General features: G+C 40.4%; 2 protein-coding genes across 2 annotated transcripts in view; one reads left to right on the plus strand and one right to left on the minus strand.

Moving 5' to 3' along the window:
- Positions 1–9: 9 nt before the first annotated feature.
- Positions 10–5,661, minus strand: cdkn1d (cyclin-dependent kinase inhibitor 1D). Its single transcript, XM_063460857.1, has 3 exons — positions 5,491–5,661; positions 2,828–3,318; positions 10–2,732 (listed from the first exon to the last, which is right to left on the minus strand). Exons 1-3 carry the CDS (start codon positions 5,631–5,633, stop codon positions 2,674–2,676), a joined length of 693 nt encoding a protein of 230 aa, XP_063316927.1. The 5' UTR covers positions 5,634–5,661; the 3' UTR covers positions 10–2,673.
- Positions 5,029–27,200, plus strand: part of sapcd1 (suppressor APC domain containing 1) — a 32,295-nt gene continuing 10,123 nt past the window's right edge. The window contains exon 1 of the mRNA XM_063460859.1: positions 5,029–5,319. Within this exon, the coding sequence (XP_063316929.1) occupies positions 5,230–5,319 (90 nt within the window). The 5' untranslated portion in view covers positions 5,029–5,229. The remainder of the gene's footprint in view (positions 5,320–27,200) is intronic.

Consider the following 27,200-nt stretch of genomic DNA (forward strand, 5'->3'; position numbering starts at 1 on the left):
CAACCTTCATTCAACTCAGCAATTAATCTCTTTTAATTACACTTCTTACATGTTGCAGAGATACATATACCAGTATTAAATTACAGTTTTAAAAAAATTATTATAAATCGTATGGAAATATTGTCATACATTCATGCATATACAAAGTATACACTACCTTTTAATATAGCTGCGATAGGTGAGTTAGGAAAGCAGAGGTTGCTTGAGCAGAGTGAGACACTGGAGATTCATTATATTTCTGTCCAAATTTTTCTTAGATTTTAATTTATTTTTATTTTTCCTCTTAGTGGATTTGAGAAGCAAAGCTACAAAATGCTGCTTAACTGTTAGAAGCCACGTTCAACAACATGGCAGATCTGCTTGGACACATCACAAAACAAATTCCCCACGTGTGGGACTAATAAAGGTTATCTTATCTACTCTATGTCTGTTTCTCTTTAAGAATTTTTTTTCCTTATTTTTGAAGATTACCATAAAAAAGTAGTTCCTTTGTCAAAAATGTTTAAAGTAGTGCAATGATATGGTTTCAAAGAAAAACAATTAGTTAGTTACAGCAAAACAAAACTAAACCAAAACAACAAGAAAGAATGGGGAACTTAAAAATGATGTCCCTCTGAAAACAAATGACAAAGACTGAAAATAAGTTACTACAAACACGCTGAGAAAACAGATGCACATTCAAACTTACACAGAGATGAAGTAAAAAAAAATTAAAAAGAAAGAAGCAATTTCTGCTTTTATGAAATGTGTGAAATACAGTTGTGCAAAATCATGAAAGTCAAACCCAACATGATTATAAACAACTACTTTCATGGTGAGTTTTCACAGGCAGAGGCAGCTGATTCATGAAAGAGAGACAGACACACTCTGGAGGGGGGGCCACTTACAGACCACTCATCATCTGGATGGAGAAATCCTTTGATCCAGATAGGATCTGAGACATTTTTCCTCTTGTTCTGCTTAAATCTGACCCTTGTTGTTTTCCTCTCGTGTGTTTTGGGAATGGTGTCAAAGCAAAGTAAAGGGAACAACAACAAAAGCTAACCCCACACCGCCCCTCGGCGAGTTTCCTCTGCACGGCCCTCTGACACACTGACTCTTTCACCTGATGAGAAACCCGACACGAAGCAACAGGTTTTTACCACAACAGAATAACAACTTCCCCCTCGTTGAGTCTGTCTCTCTTTCATGCCTGTAGACACAAACAACCTGAGCTACATTGATTAATTTTTTTTTTTGTCTTTTTCTGATTTTCTTATATTTGTGTTATTGAATTATGATGAGGTAGTTACAACAGATAAACCCAGGCTATGGCTTTTTACCCTTATACAAATTAGAATCACTGTAGCTAGGGAAAGCCGCATGCTATTTGAGTCCCAAAACATGCAGTAACGGATCACAACAGAAAAACTCTTCTTTTTTTTTTTAAGTGTTGGAGACTTTCTGTAACCCACAACTGGTCACTCAAACAGTGTGCAACTTAATCCTTTGGTCGGACCGCATCAGCTGCCGCAACTTTTAAAACCCACGAAAAAACAAAATAAAAGGGGAGAAAAAACATTGACACACTCACACACACATATATGTATCTTCTATATACAAGCCTTATACAACTGCACAGCAACAGAAAATGTGACACTTTTTTATATATTAAAAAAAAAAAGATCAACGGTAGAACCAGAAGATTTGGTTCCTCTGAGCTGCACCACAGTGATAAAAACACTACATTCCCTTCATGGAGAAAGAGGCGCATTTACAATATCACACGAAGAGTGGGAACATGCTACATTAATAAAAAGCTTAAGCCAACCATTAAGATATGTTTATAGTCTGTTGCCAAAAAGATGCTAATAATATGAAGCAAAAAAAGGGAAAATAGTTTGTACTTTTTTTTATTGCTATGTTTTGATGGTTTCAGATAGTTTTAAGTGGCAACGGTGGAGTGTTTTACAAGCCATAAGGGCTTGTAGTCTAAGTTGTAATTTAATTACCTCGCTTTTACACATTCCTTTATTTTTTTTAACAATCTGAATAATAAATAGTGATATATGAAACATTATTATAATTTAAAACCCTGACGTACAGCCACATTCCCTAAGAAACCTCCACCGCTGACCTTTTGCCCCAAAGGTTGATCCCAGTCACGTCGCTACATTTCGACTATGGGCGAGGTTTTGACCCCACGCGCTGTGGGGTTAGACTAAAGGCTAAACTTGTCAAATGAAAATCACTTATGACTTGCAGCAAGAGGGAGGGTGGGGAGAAAAAAAAAGGTCAAGGGCTGAGGTCAAATACTACTTAAGGCACATTTAGAAGAACATTAACTTCTTCAAACTAGAGCCTGTTTTCTGTTGGATCCTGCAAGAGTGCATTCAGAATGATTTCACAGTATAGTTAACAAAAAAAGCTAACAGTATGAAGAGTATACAGTATTATTATTATTATTTCTAGCTATCCACAAAAACCGATTTCTAGAGTCTGATTTACTTGGGCAATGGTAGCTTCCTTGTGCTGAGTTATAAAGGTATGTGGTGTCAGAAGTTTTTAAGCCCATGCATGTATGAGCTTGTGGACAGTCACTTGCATATTGCTACATATCTACATGTGATGCATATGAGGTGATGTGAGGAGGGATGTCGACCACTTGGTGATCCTCCGCTCACTGTGCTTTTTCTACTGCCGAGAGGAAGCCTTGTTATGCAGGAGCCTCGTCTTCTTTACCTTGAAGAAATCTGCAGAATGAGAGAACAGAGTGGAAATCAGTTATGAGTGTGACCACAGAGGTTTAACTTTCCTTGTCTTAATCAAGCTAATCCGGCGAACTCACCTGTGATCGCAGCCTGTCTGCGTTTCCCCGTTCGCTGGATCCGGTAGCACCCCCTAGTGGTTACTTCTAGGTACTCGTCCCCAGACCCAGACGAGGCGCTCGACCCAGGCGAACCCTCGCCCGACAAAGACGACGTCCGCCGTCTCTCCTTTGTCTTCTCAGCTCCAGACCTCGCCAGCGGTCGAACCGTGCAGCTGCGGTAAAACGCCGGCACGTCCTGACACCTGAGCGCCTCCCATTGGATGTTGGAGCCCTCTAAAGGCACGTCGCTCTGGAAGTCAAAGTTCCAGCGCTTGTTGGCCACCTCCACGCTCATGCAGAACAGTCGCTGGAAGTCCTGCTGGAGCTGCTGGTGATCCACGGGCCCGAAGAGGTTCTTCCGCACCGGCCCCGCCTTCAACTTCCAGGCCTCGATGCCTCCCAGGCGCGAAAGCTCTGAGTCAGATTCCGTAGCTGGTTCCGGTATTGATTTAGAGGCCATCGCCACGTCCCTATCAGAGAGCAAACACACATGGATATATTAGTCCTGTGGAATTCCAAATGAGGTGTGATCTGGGGTTTTACTGGCACAGATTACACATGCACACACTCAAGCTTTTGAACACCCAAACCCCCGCCCTCACCCATATCGGCCTCTTGGGCGCCCACATGCTTTATGTGATCACACACACACACACATGTGCCCTCACCTGCTGAGTAACTGTTGCAGCAACAGGTACATGAGCTAACGCCAAATAAATCCCCAGCAACCCTCACTGGCCCGCAGCTTCAAAGTGAACCTAGTACGACACCTGCTCTGGTGTTTACAGGCCAAAGGTCGACAGTAATGGTCAGAAGGTCGACAAAAAAATGTTTCCCCTGCATTTGTGACATTTCATTAGAGGCAGACTGATGAATTCTGAGCGCAGCCTCTGCTGGTTTCCAACTCCCAGCCAAACCCAGTTAACATTTTACAGACAACTCCAACTAACTGCCCAGGGCTTAAAAAGAACAAACATGGTATTTGGGATAGGCAGTTATTGCCACGCACTTAATGCAGCGTAAAAAGTTGTCTTTCCTCTCTGAAGGTAGACCTAAAGCTAAAATAAATACATAAACACTAAATGATTTTGCCCATGCAAATGTAGGTCAAAATCCTCTGGAAGAGGGCCCAGCGCGGGCAATTGGTTTGTGGTCATGAATTGCCTTTTTTTTCCCCTTCCTGCATAACTGATTTAGAAGCGCTCCGTTAAGACACTTTGCTCTGCTTTTCTAGAGGTGAAAACGCACTTTACAAATTCGCCTATTCTGCTCTTGAACATACCAGCACTCTATCGGGCGAAGATAAGCCTGAAAGACAGCAATTAGACCCTGGGTTGGGGGGTGAGGGAGTTGCGCAACTGTCTGACACCTAATACTTTATAATGCTAATGCTTTCACACGTACACTTAAATTCATTTACGGCACCTGCACACCCACACGAACCGTTACAATGTTCCAAACCACAACAATTCAAACACTTTCCTAAGTGAGTGCGTATTACATATTTATAACTTCAATGACCTATTTTAACTCACATTGCCGTACAAAAACATTTAAAAAAAAAACGGGCACATAACAGTTTTTGTTTTCAGTAAGAGGATTGCGCTCCGTGAGAGAAAGTTGTTTGCGTCGAAAACGAAGTGGGCGCGGTGTGCTGGAGGTCAGGTTTCTACTATGCTCGGTGTCCCCGAGGGGAAAAAAAATCCTCCACTCCTCAAACTAAACAGAAATAAATAAATATCCCTCCACTTTAAAATGCATTTATTTCCTTTGCAGCACTATAACACTGGCATTAAACTGCGGGTAAACGCACAGCGGAGGGTGTTATTTTTTTTATGGTTTTGCGGGTTAACAAGGGAGCAGCCAGAGTTCGTGACGCAGTTACATTAAACGAGGATGTGGGTCAATGAGATGCGACACACAAACAGCCTCATGTCTTTTCTAGCCTCTTCGCCCTTGCTACACAAAACAACACACACGCACTATTTTTTCTTCCGAAAGCATACAGAACGCTTACATTTAAGCAGTGAGGCGAGCAAACTCTGTTAGCTTCAAAGTAAAATTAAAACAAAGCTAGCGTCTTATTAAGAAAAAGCAAAAAAATAAAAACTAGCCTATATGTCTATAATGACCACCAGCAATATTAATACTAGTATTATCATTATTATTTTTTATCTTACCATAGGCGTCAGTATCTCAGAGTAGTCCGGTAAAAGTGTCGCTTTGACTGCTCCAGCTATTTTGTCGCACCGGCTTGAGGAATTAACGGTGTTGCTGTGTGACAGCCCTCGCGGACATAAACACTGTCACGCTGCAAAGTTTCACTCAGACACTACCCACGGGTGGGTCGGTCCTGTCCCCTTATCTGCGACTTGTTTGTTATGGACTGCGAAGAGACAGGGGACGTCCTTACGCGAGAAGTCGGTCACGTGGTCGCCACCAAAACATGGTTGATGGAGCGAGGCCAGGAGGTTAGTAACGATATAATAGTTTATTAGCGCGATTAAAATATGAAAGCACGTTGCACTTCTTTTGGGAACAAAAAAAAATGCACACACAAAAAACACCTACACCTATAAACGTGCTACAGGAAATACATTAATAAAAATTCTAATACATTTTAATAAAGACGAACTTCTTACCTCTGATATGTTTGCGAAAATGTGAAATTCCTCGCTGCTCTCTTTCCAAACCTGTTCCCTCTTCGCTCTCCCCGCGCCACTGTGTTTCGCTTCTCCCTCTCGGCGCTCAGAAGTAGGTCAAATATTTTGGCAGTGGCCGCCATTTCCCCTTTTTTGTCTCTCAAATGTGACACACAGTTCTCGTGTTTGCTTGCGTCACGTTTTATTTTGGCGACGTGCCCGTATCCTCGAGTCACGTTGAGCTGCAACGTGACAGGGCTGGACAGACAGACAGACTGACTCATTTGGACTTGCCCTACATTTTTCCAGTTGAATACAAATTTCCAACCAAGTAGGGAATAAAATAAAAAGAAATCACCCGAACTTACTTCACAGGATTCAATGCATTTAGTAAAAGAGGAACTTGTTTTTTTTAACTCAATTGCTACTTCACCCCTTGACCTCTTGACCAACTTATTATCATAAATACTGAAAAGAACCTAATGTACTTAATGCTTTCTGACCCCGAAGAAGAAAATGAATTAGATTTAATCTTGTGCAATGGTCCAGTGCAGCTCTGAAAAAATGACGCGACATTGTACTGCATGCCATCACATATGATGTTTTCATTGACAACTTGTCTGCTGACCAAATTAATAAGGTGTTTAAGACACTAAATCATATATCCGTTTATGTAAAACGTGCATAACTTTTGAGACTTGATACAAAGTTAAGTCAGGGTGGGTGGAGCTTGGATAAACTTTGTCCTTGTGAGTAAAGACCTTTGGCTCAATGAGTAAACCATTAACGAGGAGGACACCAAACAGTAGACCCATTATTGGGTTGTTTGGTGTTATAATATATTATAGGAGTAAACATAATACTATGTTGCTGTTGTTGTTGGTACCATTCAATGAATTGTTTCCAGAACAACTGAGCATGAGTGCAAAAACAAAGATATGTTCTGTTGTTTCAATAACACCTTCATACAAAACACATTAATTGCACTCAAAACCAAATTTTACGGTTGAAGAAATCACTGGATGGATCGAAACCATTCATTAGTTTTTGGGAAATAAGAGCATTTTTACTAATCCACTGGTTGTGGTTTTGATAGGAGATTTAAATAATGGTAAACAGAATCCAGTATAAGACAAAAAGTAACACCTACATTTGTATCTAGTCACAAAAACTGATTTTTCACCCTTAATAAACATGAAGCAAAAATTTGGAGTAAATTGAAATATACAAAGTTAGCCTTTTAGCATAAACATGTTTCTGTAATAGTTATATTTCTATCCCTCCAGCTCTTGTAAAGCATCAGGTTTCTCTTGTCAGGTATGTATCTATTGATCCCAATGATTTCTTTAAGGTGGTGAAGTTCAGATTGTAAAATAATGTCCAAAGATTTAGAGGCCGGTGTTAACTTTAGAGATGATTTGCCAACACCACAGTCACGTTTCAAGATAAAGCGTGTACCAGCCCTGTTAAAAAAAATAGTCTGAGACTATGTGCCATATAATACTATACGGTCTTATTACATTGTTTCTGCCAGTTTTAAAATCTATTACCTTTAACTCCCTGCAGGTTCCTTCCACAGAACGTGCATGTTAGGGTGTTTTTACACACCCTAACATTCATGTTTTTTTAAATAGTTCTTTTACTTTAGTTCGATTTATGCTTTTTTTCCCCCAGTGGTTTGATTTCTTTACACACAGAAAAAAAGCCAAGGGAATTCCAAGTGAACCAAAATGCACAATTTCAAACCTTGTGAAGATGTTCAGCCTGTTTTGGCCACACGTGTCTGGTGAAGCAACAAAAGTAAATAGAGTAATGACGGTGCTGTGCTCTGGAGTACTGGAGAACATGGAAAATTTACATTCATTTCACAGCCAGTTACTAGACCGTAATGACCTTTGCACATCTATGGTAACCAGTGTTGGGGAGTAACGGAATACATGTACCGCCGTTACGTATTTAGAATACAAAATATGAGTAACTGTATTCCGTTACAGTTACCATTTAAAAAGGTGGTATTCAGAATACAGTTACTTTGTTGAAATAAATGGATTACACGGCGGTACTTTCCTGTTTCATATTGTGGCGGGTCAGGACTGTTTGGGTTTTGTTTGACAGCTACGCTCTGTTGTTCCAGGCGGCAGCGTTACGGTTGCCATGGTTACAGGGTGACGCTCTCTCTCTCTCTGCGTGTTTCCTGGGTGAGAGAGCGCTTTTTTGTTGTTGTTGTTGTGCTAAGCTAAAAGGCAGAATGCTACAGACATGGCCCTAAAGCAATGTTCCCTCTAATTTTTCATGTGTCTGAGCGAACACACAAACTCCCTGAGCGAACCCTTGGACCACTGTGAGCGACATCAGACGTGTGCACTGTGGTCACGCCGGCATCGAATCCATCCAAGTTACATGGTTTATTAAAATAATCAAATTACAGCATTTACATTTATGTTAGACTACTTTTAATTAACTGCTTTAGCCCACTTATAAATGAAAATTTAAAAAATCTTGTTCATGACCTGTGTAGTATGTTAACACTATTGGAAGTAAAAATAACTTGAACTCCGATTTTGAAAACACAACTTTCTTTTTTTCTTTTTTTTATAAAGCTCTGACTTGTATTATGAGTCTATGGTCTGGGAGAGAGTCCTGTAACTCTCTATCTGAAAAATACAGTATATAATGACCAATGTTGGGCAATTAATTATATAGTTACTTCTTCAAAAACGTTACTGAGTTTTGCAAACAACAAAGTTTTTTGCAGCTATTTTTTTAATGCAGCCAAGGCGTTTTTAAATAAACATATCATCATCATCATCATCATCATCATCATCGTTTATTTATATAGCACTTTAAAAACATACAAGGCTGACCAAAGTGCTGAACAATAGAAACATAATAGATACCATAAGAATAATAAATACGATAAAATAATAAACATAGCGAAAACAATAAAATATAAGTAAATACAAGTCAGTCAACCACTGAGTCAAAAGCTAGTGAATAAAAATGCGTTTCAAACTATTTCAAACTATTTACAGAACAATCAGCTGTTCTGCATCAAATCTGATGCCACACAAATTATTTGTGCCACTCCAAAAAAAAAATTATTTCTGTCCACTATGAGATAAAGGAGAACAACAGCCTGATACCTGCAGGCCTGACAGCAGGAGATGTATCACCCCTGTAACACATGTAACATTCAGCAGTCGCCTCATTGTTCTGACACACACAACAAAACTATTGACTACACTACACACTAACTACACAAGATTTGTGCTAAACCTCGCAAATCTCTCACATCTCAAAACACCGCTGTCACTCCTAAAACTTCCCCCCGTTTCTTAACAACTAGATGCCATGTTGCCATATCATTTTTTGATTGGTCGACATGGTACTTTTTTCGACCAATAGGAAAGGGTCGGGGGGGGGGGGGGGGGGGGGTGTTTTTGCTCACAGGCGGAGAGTGCTTTCCTTATAAAACGCCGTTTTTACCGTTTCTTCCCGCAGTAAATATAAACAACGACAGTATTCAGGAAGAAAACCAAACATTGTATATATTTTTATCATAACTCTGGTTTTACGTGGCCTATCAACACAATTTAAAAACTGGTATAAAGTCCACACGTTTCCCTTTTTCAATTGTTCCGTCTGTCCTGCTCACCTCTCCAATGGTTGTACACGTTGTCATTAACGTGGCTTCACTCCACATCAGCCACGCCACTTTGCCAGCTAAAACACCGGTGTCGGCACATAAGTACGCTGTCATAGCCTGTCAACGACGTTGATTGGCTGCGTATATACCAATGTGAATCGCATCATTGGCTGGACTATGGGATAAGGTGGCATCGTTCTAATCCCATACAGGAGCAGCCAGTCACTTACTGACTAACACTGCAAAACAGAATTGTTAAAGTTTTAATTTTAATTTCAATTCAGGTTAGATTTTTTTTTGTGCGCAACACAGATTTTCTTTGCGCAGAGACCGTGCCAGCAGTGCGCAATTGCGCACGTGCGCAGCTTAGAGGGAACATTGCCCTAAAGAATGTAGCCTCATGGGCAGTGTAGTCCGTGCTGCAGCGAGAATGGACTACCATACACGTTATGTGTCTGTGAGCGAGGGAGGGAGAGAAAGGAAAAGTCCGAGTTGTCACGGAGCAAAAACGGGAGCTGGAAGCATGTAAATATAATAATAACCACAGCAGCCAAGAAGAGTGCCTGACGAGCCCAGTTGTAAGTAAGCTATTAAGACTCAACTGTACACTGTGTTCGTGTTTTCCTCCGGAAAAAAAGAGTTCCGTTGGAGCAGCCTTTCAACGCCTCTCTCTCTCTCTAGCAAAGTTGACCCAGACAACAAAGTAAAGTTATTTTTCGGCTACGAGCCCCACACGAACCCGACGTATTAGCCAGAGGTCCCTTTACTACGGTTCGGAGCCGCGGACCTTCAGTAACAGTAATAAATCACAGCAATAGTACATTCACGTAGTTGTAAACAGCATGATAATATATTAAGTAATCCAAAGTATTCAGAATACGTTACTCTCATTGAGTAACGTAACGGAATACGTTACAGAATACATTTTGGGGCATGTATTCGGTATTCTGTAATGGAATACATTTTAAAAGTAACCTTCCCAACACTGATGGTAACCTGCCGCATCCCAGAATGCAAAGCAAACAAGGCTATGGAAAGGTGTTTAGCTCAAACCTGCATTGTACACTAGGTAGTTGAGTTGCTTCACATTCACACTACAAATAAACCACGGAGCAGTTCATTTGGAGCCCCCACCTCTTTCTTGCCATACAAGTGTTTTCTTTTTACTTTATACTTGGATTCCTCCCACTTGTCTATATATGATGTGATTTTAGTGATGTTCAGGGACCCCTTCAGTGTGGCTCTTGTTCAAGAAATTAGTTACATCCATCAATAGACTTGTAACACGCAGACAATTTTTTTTCATCTGCATCATCACTGTCATCACTATTTCCTGCCTGCCTTCCTTTTATTTCTATTTTCGTTTTTATTGTGTCAGTGAGCACTGGTGGTATTTTTGCATCCCTTTTGCTTCTTTTATCTTTCTGACACCTATTCTGACACATCATTTGTTCCCTTAACTTAAAAAATATTATTGTTCTTTCCTGTTGTACTGTCCCGTTTCCTATTACTGCAGTGCCTCTTCGCATGGGCAGAAAATTTACTGTTTTATTGCTTATCAGTGACATAATATAGAAGTCATCCAAGGGGCCTGTTAGCCAGCCAACGGCCCTCACTCCCAAAGGTTATTCAAGGATTTGCAAACACATACACGGACTATTTTTAAACTGTTTAGCACAATGAGTTATTCAAGTGTGACACAAGTAATGCTTTCCCTCCTTCAGTAAGAGATGCAGACAGAGGTTTATGAGCTCTTCTGGTCAATAATGCGGTAACGAGTGAATCATTTCCAGTGTGAATGCAACTTTAAAGGGTCCATTAGACTGCTATCATCCTCACGAAGAGTGGCACACACCAAAAGAGAAAAGAAACGACCAATTTGTGTACCTTTTTTTGTACTGTTGCGTAGACATTCAATGGCATATCAGTACAGAAGCTCAGCGATTGCCAGATTATGTACAGGAAGATGCTGTAACAGCTTGAAAAGATGAGACTTTCCATGGAAAACAGAAACAAACCTCCATGTTTTCTTCCGGGGTCTACTTTCTCCACTCGTGTACTGATACACAGGTTTTGTTTCTGTGGTGAGACCTGTCATTCAGCAGAATACTGCATCCCATCTGATGCGCTCACAGTGAAGATATGAATCGTGCTGTGGTGATGTCACAGATAGCTCGCGACACAACCAGTGTGGCGACCACAAAACCTCCTTAAGGCCTCGATTATACTCTGTGGCGGACAGAGAGAGCTGGAGACCCGACAGGCAAGCAGTCATTCCTGTTATACTCCTTTGAAGTCTGAAGCCTGGGGTGCATGTGCAATTGGTGCAATTTACTTCATTCAGACCCTACTCCAACCCAGAAAGTATCATCCTGGCTTAAGCCTGCCTTGTGCTTGTACCAGCCCAGCATCATCATCCAGTGCTGCAGTGTCAAGAAGTGAAGGTCTTTAAATGGCGACTTGACCCTGCCTTGAAAAGCATTCACAGCAATCACATTGACTCCTATGCTAAACTGCCTGACTTTAAGGCAAAAATATTGTACCATTGAAGAAAAGGCCCTCCATTTCCTGTTAATTCTACCCTGAGTGTCTGGTTTACACATATGTAATTCTTCCATTTGTACAAGAAATAACTGTTATCCAGTGTGCAAAGTTATGTGGAGAGGTAGATCTACAAGTTAAAACAATACATTTCATAGTAACTGCCTTTCTTTCATGCTCCATAGAGCATCCAGGTTACGGTTATGTTTCACGTTTCTGGAGAAGGTTTACACTGAAAAATATCTGTCGCATGAATACTTACATGAGGGGACCGAGTGTCCCCTCAGCCAAGCATCTTTGTCACATTAATGGAAATATACAGTGTTTCTTTTTTTAATGATTCATTGTTTTAGGTCTCATTTATTTTAACACTAGTCAATCAGGGTTGTGGCCCACTTCCCTAATGCCCTACTAATCTGTGTGTGAGGTGGCCTTTTTATACACTGTAATATTTGAGGACTCAGCAGCAGACAATGAGTCCTCAGCAGCATGATCCCTCACTGTTTTGTCAGCTCTGTGACCTGTATTTACAGTCAGCTTATTGTTCCACATTTAATTCCTAATCCTCTTCTTGTTGTCTATAGTCCTGTGTGTGTGTGTTTTGGTGCGCCCGCCCCCTTTTCCCATTCTTAATCCTGTGCTTTATTTTGCAGTTGCATATGCAGTCATTAAGCCCATTGTAATGGCTCCACGGTCAGTGCCCATTGAATATATTAGCACTCTTAGTAAAACAACAGTCATCATAGTACAATGTGACTTGGTCAGAAGACTGGAAACTGTCATGGTGAGCCTTGTGATTGCAAAAAAGAGAACAATACAGTCTTTTTTTTATTATAATGTTACTGATTCAGTGCACAAACAAAGGAAACAACAGAGAGTCCACTAGGAACCCTATAATACACCTCCTTCACATTTATCTGATAATATTGACAATAATACTGACTTTCACTAAGCCACAGAATCGCATTAAATTACCAATTAAATACTGTTAGTCACATTATTCCCCGTGCTGACATATAGCATATGTAGGAAGGTGTCACAATACACACTGAGGTTAGGCTCATGTTCCTTTGTACCTTCATTATTTTAAGTACTGCTTTAACTACCAAATACTGTGCCATGCAGAATTTAAAATGCAGTTTGGTTTCATTCCGGATGAGATTGAGGTTTCAGAAAGGTGCGTGTCTACAGATAATTTTCCAGCGTTGAAGCTTTGGTGCTAAAGATGCTCTGAGGAAAACACCAAAAGAACGTACGGCACGTACCGTACTCCAGTCTCGTTTGAGCAGGAAGTGTCTCTAGTGAAGGGGGATGCTCTCATAGAGATAAGGAGGACAGAAAAACTGGTGAGAGGAAGTTGTTGGTTCACAGGTGCAGTGCGGGGGTTTCCACATCCTTCTACCCTTCAGCTCCGGAAGCAAGCGCTGAGAAGAGGCTTACCACAGACAGGAGATTGTTTACATCAGTCATTATTTCCTGGCATACCACAACAAAATGCAGGCAAGGAGAAAAAGAGACACTTAACTGCACAAGAAGTAGAGGAATGGCAGTGAATTACGGGAAGTTGGTCTGCGTGTTACGTCACTGACATAAGGCTTCACAGCTGCCTGCTTACAGCCTTGCATTTGTTTGCATTTATGTCCACAAGCTAGAAGCTAACCTCCAGACAGCTCGTTTGTAGAGTCTATGTAACATTAGCATCATCTGTGTCAAAGAGGATTTGGGCCTGCTTGAGAAATAATCAGTGGTTTACTGAACGTTGTTTTGAAAATGGATCTAAATCTAAATTGTCTAAATTTAATTGTACAGTTCAACAGTACGATGGCACAGTCTACAATCATTTGACTTTTAAGCGTTTTTCCTACGGGGCATATACGCTTTTTTGTGTGCTGACAAGTGCATATGCAAATGTGTACACACAAACGTTCATGCAACAGATAAGGATCTACACCAACATACAAGCCATACAAGCAGTAAAGATACCTGTAGGCCTCAACCGTGCATATGTTACATAAAGTTAAAAAATAACAATAACAAGCCAGCTCCAGTAAGGACGGGCTGGTGAATTACAGGTAATATGGTGGTGGTGAAAAGTTAATGTGTTTAGAGAACAAAGCTACATATTTTGGAAGATCATTGTAGTTACTTTTTAGTGCACATCAAAATTACACACCCAAATACAGTGACTGTGAAGCTGTTCAGTGATAAGCTAAAATTTTTGAGAATACTTCTTTGCTGTCTTGGTGTGAGGTTCATGAGAAACTCATTTATCCGTACCAACTGACTACTAACTTAAGTTACTTCCTTGTTAGCTTAGCTTAGCACAAAGACTTCAAAAATAAATATAACAAACTTTGTTTGTTAATTAACATAATAATATTTATAGGTTAGCTAACTCATTAGAATCTGTTAATTAAAGCACAACCTAAATGATTTCACTAAATGATTTCATTTTGAAACCAGCTTGCTTATTTGCTAAGGACTAGCCTATGACCATAACACAGATAATTGTGTTTGAAATATAGTGTGACCAATTGTTACAAAATAGACTTAATGTTTTATTCACTTTAAACCAAAATGAGCTACTTAGCCCATACATTTAGCAGGAAAGTGCTTGAGACAGAAAATCATTTTAGACTAATAGTCTACTGGAAGTTAATGCAAAAACTTCTTGGATGCGTTTTACGACACAGGAAGTTAAAAAATCCTTTTAAAATGACCCAAAAGAGTCCAGTAGCACAGAAAGTAAAAGGGTCCAGTTTACTGGCAAGTTGATGAGGCTGAGCCTACTCGGTGAGATCCACCTGTCAGACCTGCCACGCCTCTAACGCAATTATTCCAAGTGAATGTTAAAAAAAAGATCACCTCATTCAGAGTGCTTATGGAGTGGGGGTGGCACAGAAACCCAAATTGATTTTCTACCAAGTTTTAAACACTTGTTTTAATGCTGTAAAGTTTAGCAGTTTATCATTGGAGCCCACAAAGGCTTAAGTGACACTTTCAAACTGCAGTGCAGTTTTTACAACTTTGTTTATGACTGTAATTCCCCTAGTATTCAGCCCTGCTATATTTAGCATCTAAAATTCTTCATTTGCCTGGTTTTCACCTTAACTTGCATGTTTTTGTTCTGCAAACCATAAAATCTGTTCTTAGCAGGATATTAATATTGAATGGTGACACACCTTCAAAGCCAATGGTGGAGTTTAAATCAAATCAGGACATTAGTGCTGTAAAAAAAAAAAAAAAGCAAAGAAAAAACTATGTGAGTGTAAAATATGTGAGGAGTTTCCATGGGAGTGTACACCCACTTGTGGAGGCCGCAGGTGGGGTTGTCACAGAGGGTGGAGGAGTCAGTCATATACTATTTTCATATATGTGCTATGTTGAAAGAGCGAGTGTGAGAGAGTTTGCTTTGGGTCTAGAGAGACCGAGGGTTCAGGGTGGCAGCTAGTTAGAGCTGCTCACTGGGGGGATACTTGGTCGTCACGGTGAATGACTCTAAGATGAAATTTGCCCAAAGAGACCCTGACTTTGTTTGTTTTGGGGGCTCCTCGAGGGGCTAGCGCTGGGGGGAAAAGATGCAGACAGGAGACTCTAAGATTTATTTTTTCAGACTTGCAGTGTCTCATGCACCATGAGTGTCCTGAGTGTGCACCCAGCGTGTTCCCACTTTGCATTTTATCTGTACACTTAAAGTACTACTTGTTCTTTCAAGAACAGCCTGTTCTCTGAGGCGGTGCTTTCTGAAATATTGTTTCTGCAGAGTGTATTTGTGGGCGTGGGGAGAGGGAGGAGGAAGGCTGAAGGGCGGGGCGAGGCTGCTGTAAATCGATCCTTTGTTTTCATCTCTGCCTCTGTGTGTGTGTGTGTGTGTGTGTGTGTGTGTGTGTGTGTGTACGGGTTCGTACTATCCTGGTGGGGACCAAAATCTGACTTTTACTATCCTGGTGGGGACTTTCTGCACCGTGGGGACCAAAATCCAGGTCCCCTCGGGGTTGAAAGCAATTTTCACACTCAAAATGCGGTTTTACTGTCAGGGTTACAATTAGGTTATGGTTAGGTTTAGGGTAAGGGTTAGGGTTAGGCATTCATTTTTAATGGTTAGGGTTAGGGTAAGGGGCTAGGGAAAGCATTATGTCAATGGGATGTCCCCACGAGGATAGCAAACCAGACTGTGTGTGTGTGTGTGTGTGTGAGGAACTTGTTTTGGTCTTACTGAGGTTAATTCAATGTCAAAACTAGAGCAAAAGTCACTGCAAGGCAATATGAAACATTAAGTAAAATCAAAGCAAAATTTGAATTATTGCAAATGCATATAGGCTTAATGTGACTGCATGGTGAATAACTGCATGGAATATACTAAGAAACTTAAGTGAAGCTATATTTTATGTGCCATTCATAAGTCCAGGAGGGTTGTCTGCTTCTCCTCCCTGCAGCTGAGCTAAAAAAAGGTGCTTCAGCTGTTGTGCTTTTGCCCTTATCTACATCTGGTGAACATCTGGTTTCCATCTGACTGTGCTCGTGTGGAACAGGGTTGGGTTGTGAGCGTGACAATAGTGCAAAAAAGAGAGAGAGAAAGGGAAGAGGAGAGGGTATGGAATATGTTCGTGAGCTTCGATAAAGTGTGCGTGACAGGCTGGCTGAGAGGACGAATGAGTTGGGGGGGTAGGGGGTGAGCTAATGACTTGCTGAAAAGAGAGAAAGATTGTGTGTGTGTGTGTGTGTGTGTGTGTGTGTGCGTGTGCGTGTGCGTGTGCGTGCGTGCGTGTTAACCTTGCCTGCAACCAATAATCTCAATGCTGCCGTGACAAATTAGGCACAAATCTTTGCTGATGTGATTAATCTCATTGTTTCACAGAAAGTTTTTTTTTATTTTTTACACCGGAGACGATCACACCAGAAATCTGCATGGAAGAGTGAGCTGGCATCTTTATCTCTTCAATGGAAACCTGTTGAGTCCTGTTTTTTATGCCTCAGTTTAAAGCGAAGTATTATACCATGACTGGGGGAAAACAGGAGGGGCAAAAAAGTTGTAAAATTAAGTACGAAAAGCACCATCAAACCTATGTGTGAGCCAAGATTCTTCCTTTGTGAGCAGATGATATGATGATTAATCTTTAAGATGTCCATCTCTGGGGGAAAAAAAGAAAAGGCCTTTGGGTTTTAAGGGGGCAGCAGGAGTCTGTATTAAAAATCCTCGATTTGGGGCCACAGGGTGTTCATGGTAAGCAGGCCAGCTGGGTTGCTTAGGAACAACCTCTAAAGCCTGTATGAACCTTTCAGCATATATATTGTATTAGATAGAGTAAATGATAAGATGTGTTCCACCTTTTGTTGATCAATATCTCTTAATATGAGATTTTAAAAAGTGGTTCTAGGCTTGGAAATGTGATTTTTAAAATGATTTTCATCCTTCTTGTCTCTTTATATTGTAATACACTGTTTATCTTGAAGTTTTGTAGTCCAAAGCTGCATCTATACTGCAAGCACTTTGCTCATCGTTCGTGACTTTGAAGCTGACGGATGGCTTCTTGCAGAAGTTCCAGACTTCAGTTGTGTTGGGTACCCTCAAATGTGTTTACTACCAGGTCGTATGTCAATCACTGAAATCCTTCGCCTCACTGGTTGTCACACAAATGTTTGACTCGAAATAATATTTTAATGCTAAAATAATAAAAACAGATATAAAAAAGGATAGTATTATTTTTTAATAAGAATCTAAATCTGTTACTTTCCTGAACAGACAAATGTGGTTTAGGTTTAATATTATGCCTGATTAATTTCTGAAAAAAGTCCAGTTTTTCAGTTTCAGTCCAGAGCTTTCTGAAGTACTTGTGTTTTCTTGTTTTTATGGTATAATAAATCTCTTAATCACCACTAGTACTGGGTTGGAACATCCTTTTGTTTTCAGAACCTGAATTCTTTGTAGCAAATGTTCTTTGCTACAGTGCAGGACAGATCCATGCTTTCACGTTTAGGTTGACGTCTCCATTTGTGCTGCAACAGATGCTGGGGTTACCATCTTCTGTTGTCCAACTTTGGTGAGGTTAAGAAAGTTGTAGTCTAAGTTTCCTGTTCTTAGCTGACAGGAGTGTCTCCCAGTGTGGTCTTCTGTTGCTTCTGCCTCAAGGTTCAGTCTGTTGTACATTCAGAGATGCTCTTTTGAGTATCTTGGCTGTAATGAGTGGTAATCAGAGTTAGTGTTGGTGTTGGCTTCCCTGTTCCAGATCTAATTTCCTTACCTGAAAGGAGTGGGGTCTTCTGCTGCTGTAGCGTGCTTTGAGTTTTTCCTGACAATATTTTCACATTTTTAGACCTTCTCTTAAAAACCCCAGAGATATTTGTATGGAAAAATCCTAGCAGATCAGCAGTTTCTGAAATAATCAGACCAGATTGTCTGGCACCAACAACCATTTTACATTCAAAGTCACATTAATCACTCTTCCTTGAACTTCAGCTGGCCGTCTTAACCATTAAATGCATTAAGTTCCTGCGTTGTAATTGGCCGACGACATACACTGTGAGCATTTTCACAGGTTTACCTAACATAGTCGCCAGTAAGTCTACATGTAAATACATACTTTATCTTAGAGTAATATTGTAAAGGGGAAATGATGGTGCTATTTTTTACCTTTCTGGCAAAGTATTATACAAACCCATTTATAACTTCACCATTTGCTGCTCTGCTACATTATACTGCACAAACTGCAGATAATATCGCAAACAAACTGAACAAACAGCATCTTTTTCTACATTAAGTTCTGACACAGAAACATCCGTAAGGCCTCAAACACCCTCCTTAAAATAAACTGCCCTCGATGTGTGTTTATGATAAAGAAAGTACTGTATGTGCACAATTCAGGCGCCAATTACAGTGTGTGTATGTGTGTGTGTGTGTGAATCGGGGGGAATGTGGTTTGTGGTGTAAAGTACATCGATTGGGCAACAAAATTTGAGATGTGCTGTTAAAAAAAAGTGTAGTTTGACACATTTGGTATCTTTGACAGCTTTAATTCTTGACTTTCATTTAAAGTTTCGTGGGCTTGAACAATGTTGGATAAACTGACTAAGTTCCAAGAGTAAAGGTAATGACACTATCTAGTCTCTAATAAAAAAGAAGCTCAATGTCTGAGAAAAAGTGCCGGCTGTAGGCGCGCTATCCCATACCTAAACTAAATCCATGAGGCCTTAATAGGTCAGATTACAGCCAATATATTGTACATGTATAAGCACTCTTCCTGCAACTCATCATGCAATATTATTTTTGGCATGAACACATCATATTCAGGATTGAGTTTCATCTCAAAACCACTTGTTTGTTCCATTCCTATCCATTGCTTATATTTGGCTCTTAGGACAAGGAGGAGCCAGTCTGTAATGAGCTCCCTTGAGAGACTGCAAAGACATGTCGTTTTTTTTCATCACTGGTTTTAAGTGTGCGTGTGTGTTGAGGGGGGTTGGGGGGAAAATATGTTTAAGATTCCACAAAACTATGATCTGGAACAGTGAGCCGAGAGTGGCCAGCACTGGATATTGGGCTGCAGAGGTGAAGGAAGCGTCCAGCTTACTTGGCGGGGAATAATGTCTCCATTCCGCTTGACAGTTACTCTTCATGACTGTTTCACATCGCTATAAAGAGGGGCCGTGGCCTGTCCATTTAGTACATGTCAGCTGCTTCTTCTTCTTTTTTTTGTTGCAAACAGTTCTATAAGTATTCATGAAACACAGGAGTGACAGCGAGGGAGCAAATATGTGTGCGAGAAAGTGTGTATGTGAGAGAGCAAGACAGGAAGCAACCAGGGGCCCACTCTCAGCCACAAAGTAGTAGTAGTGACTAAAAAGATTCACTTTAAGGGGAAGTGAGTTACTGTTGTGTTTGTGTGTTTGGGTATAAAATTGTCTGTGTGTGTGCTAGAAACTTCAGACTAAATATGAATAACCTACAAACATGCATGCACATATTGCAGCTTGTGTGAATAAATTTGCACCGTTTATGTAATAAATGTGGTGAATTCACTCCTCAGGGGAGCCCACAGTGGAAACCTTTGTGATCGTATGTTGTCTTACTTATGACCATATATGCTGTGTACAAAAAAACAGGCCATCTGTTGCTCAGGATATCATGAGCTCATGAAGCTTTAGGCTTCATTTTGGCAAGACTCACAGGTCTTATGATGGAACACACAATCCTCCCTCTGTAATGTAACTTTTCTATATAAAGGAATATAAATAAATGTAATATTTATATCTAAATATTTTGAAATTGCTTTTCTGGGTCCTTATCTGGTCCTCTTTTCTGTCTAAATTTGCATCGTTTAGGAGAAGAAAAGTGGTTCAGTCGGTTTTTCATAGCTATAGTTTGAACATGTTGTTCCTCATGAAAGAAAACATCCCCATTAAAAAATGGGGGTGAGGAAAGGTTTAAAATAGCTGACATACTTTTGAGGAAGTCTCTCAGTTGGCACTTAATTGTGTTGCTCCATCTGGTGTTTTGTTGAAGTTACTGCGGCACAGACTTATGAGAATATAATACAAAATGTCAGCTTTTACAGTTTTTCTCAAATGCTAAAACACAAACGCCAAACCTCTAAACCAAATGACCAGTTGTCTAAACACATTTACTAAATCTAGCCATCATTTACCAATATCATAAACACATGTCACATGAAGACACAATTCACAGAACACAATCCCCCGTTGTCATAAATCTAACCACATTTTGCCTTGCTAAAACACAAGTTGCAAAAGAACTCTGCTCATATTCTCAAATGAAAGCTCATGTGATGCAACATGCTTGCCACAGTCAGCAATATTTGAACACAATTAACACACCTGGTGTCATTCATTACACACAATGACTCAAAATTGAAGACACTTGTAATATTACTCTTTGTGCGGCCATGGGTTTGGAGGGGCATGTCCACCGGCATGCTGTCCTTGGGTTTTACAACACCCAACTTCTCCTCACCTTCCTAGAGGAGCTAAAAGACATCCTCCTGGACCGCCAACAACACCATCCTGGGCCCGCACATCAAATTTATGTGATCATTTGGGACAATGTCCGCTTCCACAGAACAAACCAAATCAGAGAGTGGTTCACCACCAACAGTGACCACTTTTTACAGTTTTTGCCCGTTGCTTGAACACTATAAACCCATGCTTAGACTAAAGTAACACAACTTGAAGCTTTTGTTACCATACCTCAAACACATGTACCCATTCCTTAAGCAAAAGCGCTGCTTTGCACTCTAGTTGCAATTATGCAACACACTTACTCCTTTATGCAACACACATGGTCCTGCATACTACACTCTATTTCATACATAAGACACTTCGTTCAAAAATGAAATTTCAGGGTGCCATTTGGAAAACACATGTATCCAAAATACAAAACACATCGGGTAATTGCAACCACTCAAATACATACCTGAATGCACTTACTTGCAAAACTGAACACCAATTAGCCAACTACAAAAAGCCCTCAGTTTAGCCATTTCAAGAACTTTGTAAGCATGGATGGGGGGAGAGCAAGAGGAAGAGGAGGAGGAGGAGGTGGAGGTCGAAGAGGCCATGCACGGACCCATATTTGTGATGACATAAGAGCAACTTTGGTGGACCATGTCATCAACCATGGCCTGACCATGAGGGAAGCTGGGCAGAGAGTCCACCCACATCTAAGCCGCTTCACAGTGGCATCTGTAATACGAACATTCAGACTAGAAAACAGGTATGTCGTCACCTCTCTACCTTCTACTCTACTCAGATGGTTTCTATAGCACTGTTCTACAGTATATCACATTACCATATCAAGTGTACAGGGTATTGCAGGGTGCTAATGCTCCTTTTGCAGCCAAAATGGTAGTTTTTGTGAAACATACCATGATTACTTATATTGAAGTACAGTGTTGTACAGTGGATGATACAGTATATACAGTAAAGTACTGTAAGAAAAATAAGCAAACCTATGACAATATGTGGTTGTATGTCTCTAGAATGACTCGAAGACCTTCTGGGGGAGGACGCCAACAGACGGCGGGATCCATGAGCCCACGATGCACAATTGTCATGATTTTTCTTGTGTTTACATGATAGTGTTTTTTCTATTACTGTATTATGTTTTTGTTTTTGTTTTTTGCTTTATCTGACTTCATGGTACTGCAATGTACAATATTGAGTAGGCCTATTTGCTTTTTTGGTTGTTTGAAAATGTGTCTCCTGAAAATATGCCTTCTGAATAAACAATGAAAATTAAAGACTGCAGTGTTTTATATAAAGTAGACTAGTGTGTTCCCCCTGATCTGAAAGTGTTTGCATATGATGCAAGTATGTGTCATTTTGTCAAGAGAGTTACATTTTGACACAGGAATGTTAGGTTTTGATAGCAGAGTTTCAATTTGGCGCAAATGTGGATGGTATATTTCCCAGTGTTGTGTCATGTTTACTTGTGTTTAGAGTTTTGGCACAATGAGCGAAGTTTTGCAAAATGTGTTCAAGCAACGGGCAAAAACTGTAAACGTCTGTCTGCCACCCTACTCCCCTTTCCTGAACCCTATAGAGGAGTTCTTCTCATCGTGGAGATGGAAGGTTTATGACAGACAATATAATAATTTATACAGAGAGAGAACCTCCTAAGGGCAATGGAGCTGGCCTGTGTTGACATCCCAGCGGAGGCCTTCCAAGGGTGGATTCGCCATTCCGGGGCGTTTTTCCCGCGGTGCCTGGCGAGAGAGCATATATATAGCCTGCGATGTGGATGAGGTGATGTGGCCCGATGCAGCTCAGCGACATGATGCCGCACAGTGATTGTGGTGTGAATAAAGTAAATAAAAAAACTTCACACCCTGATCATGTTTTCAAGAGTACTGTTGTGTGCAATAGATTCTGTTTCTGCATTGAGTTGTGTTACAGTAGTGTACGTACATGCAGGATTTTCTATAGATTTATACTCTTTATATGAAACTCACAAATCTAAATGCCTAATCCTCTGCAGAGATCTTCGACGATCCGTTACTGTATAGCTTCGAAAAATATGCATTGGCAGTTATGAAACAAAGAACCTTCTCACAAATTGAGCATTGTGTTTTCAATTGTTTTGCTGTAGTGTGTAATGATGTGTATAGTGTTTACATTTTTGAAAGCTTCGAGCTGCTCTTTTGGTGTGAAAGTTTGAGTTTTGCAGTGGGAAGGTGTGGTTGTGTTTATGTAGCTTTAGAAAAGGGTGTTGTGTTTAGACATTGGGGAACATGGTGGAAACGTTTGTGAAATGTGTTTTAGCATTTGAGAAAAACTGTAACAGTTTATATTCTTCAGCAGGCAGTTTGGACTTATAGCTCCCTCTACTGTTCATAACCTATATCACACTTAAGTAGGCTGTGGGGAAAAGGGAAAAGGAATGGAGAATATTAGATAGCATTTTTCTAATTTTCTGTTGTCCAATTTTGTCCCCGTTTTCTGTTTTTAACCTGACAGGAATATGCTCTTCTATTGCTCTTCTACTGAAGCCCACAGAAAACTACACACAGATGCAGAGATGCTCTTCTACATAACCTGTTGTAAGGAATGGTTATTTGAGTTACTTTTTTCCTATCAGCTTGAAGCAGTCTGGCAGTTTTCCTGTGACCTCTGACACCAAAAACGTATTTTCAATTTTCTGAAATACTCACTTAAGTGACCTTTCATCCCCATTCTGTTTGTTCAAGTCATGTAATAAATTGAGTTGCTGTCATGTGATTGCACTAATGAGCAATTGAAGGGGTATGAAGTCTCAGGTGAGTATATATATTGTAGATGACAAGATGAACAAGTCCTGCTATTCTACTGTATTGTCAAAATTAAATACCAGTGCATTTCTTTGCATTTGACCCAAACTCCTAATTTAAGTGCATTCAAGCTGGCATGGCTCAGATCAGTGTGTTATCTGTTATGACCCAGGTCATGATACTCTGTGATACTCTTTACTGTACAGCGCTGTGATAATGTAGTGGGTGGGACAAATGGGTGGGCACTGTACTGACAGGGAGGTCCATCAACATGTGTTGATGGACCTCCCTGTCGGTACAGTGCCAAAACAGGCTTAACCGCACCCACTGAATAATCAAAACACAGTATGTACTGAATGTGATAGCCAGTCTCCCAGCAGCCTACAGTAACAGCTTAAAAGAGGTTTTATGGTTTGTTGTGTTTTGTTTTTTCTGAGTTTCTTTTTTATAAATATTGGTCCTCGTTTATCAGAGATTGTGAGACCTTACAATCCTAATAATAATTTGATATTGTTTGATTAGCATCAGAACTCCAGCTAAAATATTACTATGGTATCACTCTCAGGGGTTATCTCTGTTACACCTCACCCACAGCAAGTTTGTTTAGGTTATACGGCAGCGTAATAGCAAACAGTCTTTTCACCAAAGTATTTCAAAGAGAAAGAAACTAAACTGCACAAAGACATACACTTGTGGTCAGAAATTTAAATGCAGTCATCACGCACATGAATGTCATGATAGTGTGGGGGGGTTTCAGGGTGTGTAGCAAACATCTTTAATGACTTAAATTGTGTTGCTTGTTTGTTTTTACCCCTGAAATGTTAAAGGCTGACAGGGTATTGTCATCACCCTGGTGGTTTCTCAATAACGCGACAACACAGTGACATAGGAGCTTCAAATTAATATCATAAGTATATCTACTAAAAATTTTGGACAAGTTCAAATCTCAGTGATCTCAACGTCAGAGGTCCAGTTTTCTGAAAATCCTGTGAATGCAATAACTTCAAAATGAGGCAACATAGGATTTTTAAACTGATACCACAGGTGTGTCTACTGAGAAGTAGAACTAGCACACGCCAGTATTTTATAATTTTTGTACTGTGCAGGTCTTCTTCCAGCCACCTTTACAGCATAGGTGTCAAACTCTGGCCCGCGGGCCAAATTTGGCCCGCAGCCTAATTACATTTGGCCCGCGAAGCCATACCAAATTACTATTAGAGCTGGCCTACTGGTATTATACAGCTAATATATATATATTGTTTAGTATTAAGCTTTGCTTGTTCCATATTCAGTTTTTCAGCAAAACTTGTTTGAGTCCATAAGAAAAGATTCATTCTTATATCTGGAGGAAGATTCTTTTTTCAATAAATATTAATGTTAGCCCGCGACTTTGTTCCAGTTTTGAATTTTGGCCCACTGTGTATTTGAGTTTGACACCCCTGTTATACAGAGTCCAGAGTCCTCTTCAGAAGTAAATGCAAATTTTCTTACACCTCTCTGTATTGTGATCTATTCTTTTATATTACATTTTATACTTGTTTATATTCATCAATATTTCTGCCCCGTGTATATTTGTGTGTGTTATAGTTGCAGACTACTATGATACAAATTTATTGGAAGCTGCACTGCTGGGTGGGGACAGCTTCATTGAAGACACACCAGCTCCTGCATCCCAGCCTTGTTGGCAGCTTCATAAGAAAAATGGTGATGGCAGACCCTGAACCCGTAACTACCACAAAGGTTGTTTCTTTTCCTCTTGTTTTCAGTGCATTCTTGTATTACCAGTGGCTATGTGTTGTGCTTATTCAGGTGTGCCTTCAGTGAGGAGGTGGAATAAGTGGATATTATTTTTGTCTTGGCTTACCATCATAACTAATTTCACACCACCTGGAGTCAAGATGACCGAATGGTCTAAGGCGTTGTGTTTAGGTCTTGCAGGAAACAGTTCATCGGGAATGCATGTGTGTGCATGTTTGAGTTGCTATTTGTTTCTAAGGCTATTTTACCTCAAGTTTAAATACATTATTCAGATTCCATTCAGTTTAGGGTTATGCATTCGAGATCATTCAATTGTATATTATGTTATATTGACAGATAAAAGTGTGCTCAAGCATCTTTGTAATCAGTGTTCAGTGGCTGAGCAAAAGCTCTGTGTTCTGGTTGCCTTCTCCCTTGGAGGCGTGGGTTCAAATCCTGCTCCTGTGACGAAGCATTTCAAATGATGGTATTGGTATTATCCAGCATCTTAATGAAGATCTGTATCATTCAGTATTTAAGAAATTTGTAAACATGGATTTATTTCTCACACATAAGTTGTAAGAAAGCTGATGGGAAACTCAGATCTTAAATGGGTATCACTGGGAATAATTGCCAGTTTTTAATGTTTCATCCACTGAGAACACAAAACATTGTGTGAATCAGTAGTGCATAAAGACTCGCTTCTGCTGCATTGCTCAGGCTGATCTTCAGCGTCTATTCATGAGCTTGATCCTACTTTCACCTGCTCTGTCTGCCGGTGCAGGCCTCCTTAGATGACCTGGTGGTACCAGGACCCACAGGTGCACCATATCCATGCTGAGCGAGGATACCTGATAGTCTGCTGCAGCTCAGAGGTCTTGAGCTCAAACTATCCTCTAGCCTCAGTCTCCTGGTAGCTTGTATTACAGGCACACACCACCACACCTGGCAAGAAGCAGCCTCACTCACAGAGCTTTTAACTATTAACGTCATCACATCAGAGTAGTGTCCATCAATAATGGAAGTAATGGCAAAGCAAATAACGACTGATATGAGATTTTCTTAATTAGCAGAAGGACGTGTGTGTGTGTGTGTGTGTGTGTGTGTGTGTGTGTGTGTGTGTGTGTGTGTGTGTGTGTGTGTGTGTGTGTGATCATTTTGTTTATGCACTGTCAGATAAACAATAAAACATTCAAGGATTTGTAATAATCACATAAACAATAACAAACTCAGGACACTGATGGAAATCAAACTGCAGGAATTCTGTTTGGCTACACAAGCAATTTTACATTCATGAGGCAGACCACAAAGACTGAAGAAAACTGTAAACCCGAGGCTAACTTCTGAGGTTTTTCTCAGTTTTTTACAAATGTCTGTCTGAATTGTGTGACTTTGTGAAAGGTGTGACTTTGTCAGGTCTTCCAGAGTAAGATGAACTTGCCCTCCCATTAACCAGCACAGGTATTATCAACTCTGTAACCTCGGTAGCAACAGCATAATATGACATAGGCAGCTGTCTGGAATTTATCATTTTGCCAAACCTCATGGGCTATTGTGTCAGGATGGCAGAGCGGTCAAAGGCGATGCGTTCAGGTCGCAGTCTCCTACGGCGGCGTGGGTTCAAATCCCACTTCTGATAGCAAGTTTCTTGCATGTAGCAAATGAAAGATGAAGATGCTGTTCATCATTACAAAACCAGTCACTATGCAGGGTTGAACAATGCACAACTAAGAGACCTGTGTTATGAGAAATTCAGATCTCAAATGCATTTTGTCAGAGTAACACTAAGAATAGTAGCACCCTGTTCATCTGAACAAGTCGGTTTCCCGCATTGAAAACACCTGAATGCAGTAGTGGCAGTCGAATCTACGCCTTAACCTGCTCAACCATCTATATCTTCCACAGCACTTTTTGGTGATATTGATAATTCCACAGAGCTTCCTGTTTCATCTTAAGCCCTCAATACATGCTGCTGTTACAGAGGTTACAGATATGATATTATGGTTGGTGCTTAGAACTTTGATCTC

The sequence above is a fragment of the Pelmatolapia mariae genome, linkage group LG17, assembly GCF_036321145.2.
Source record: "Pelmatolapia mariae isolate MD_Pm_ZW linkage group LG17, Pm_UMD_F_2, whole genome shotgun sequence".
NCBI lineage: Eukaryota > Metazoa > Chordata > Actinopteri > Cichliformes > Cichlidae > Pelmatolapia > Pelmatolapia mariae.

Coding starts and splice junctions, on each gene's coding strand:
- cdkn1d (XM_063460857.1), bottom strand. CDS start 5,633: ATGGCGGCCACTGCCAAAATATTTGACCTACTTCTGAGCGCCGAGAGG. Junction 3,319..5,490: donor TTTTCGCAAACATATCAGAG/GTAAGAAGTTCG, acceptor GCTCTCTGATAG/GGACGTGGCGATGGCCTCTA. Junction 2,733..2,827: donor CAGACAGGCTGCGATCACAG/GTGAGTTCGCCG, acceptor CTCATTCTGCAG/ATTTCTTCAAGGTAAAGAAG.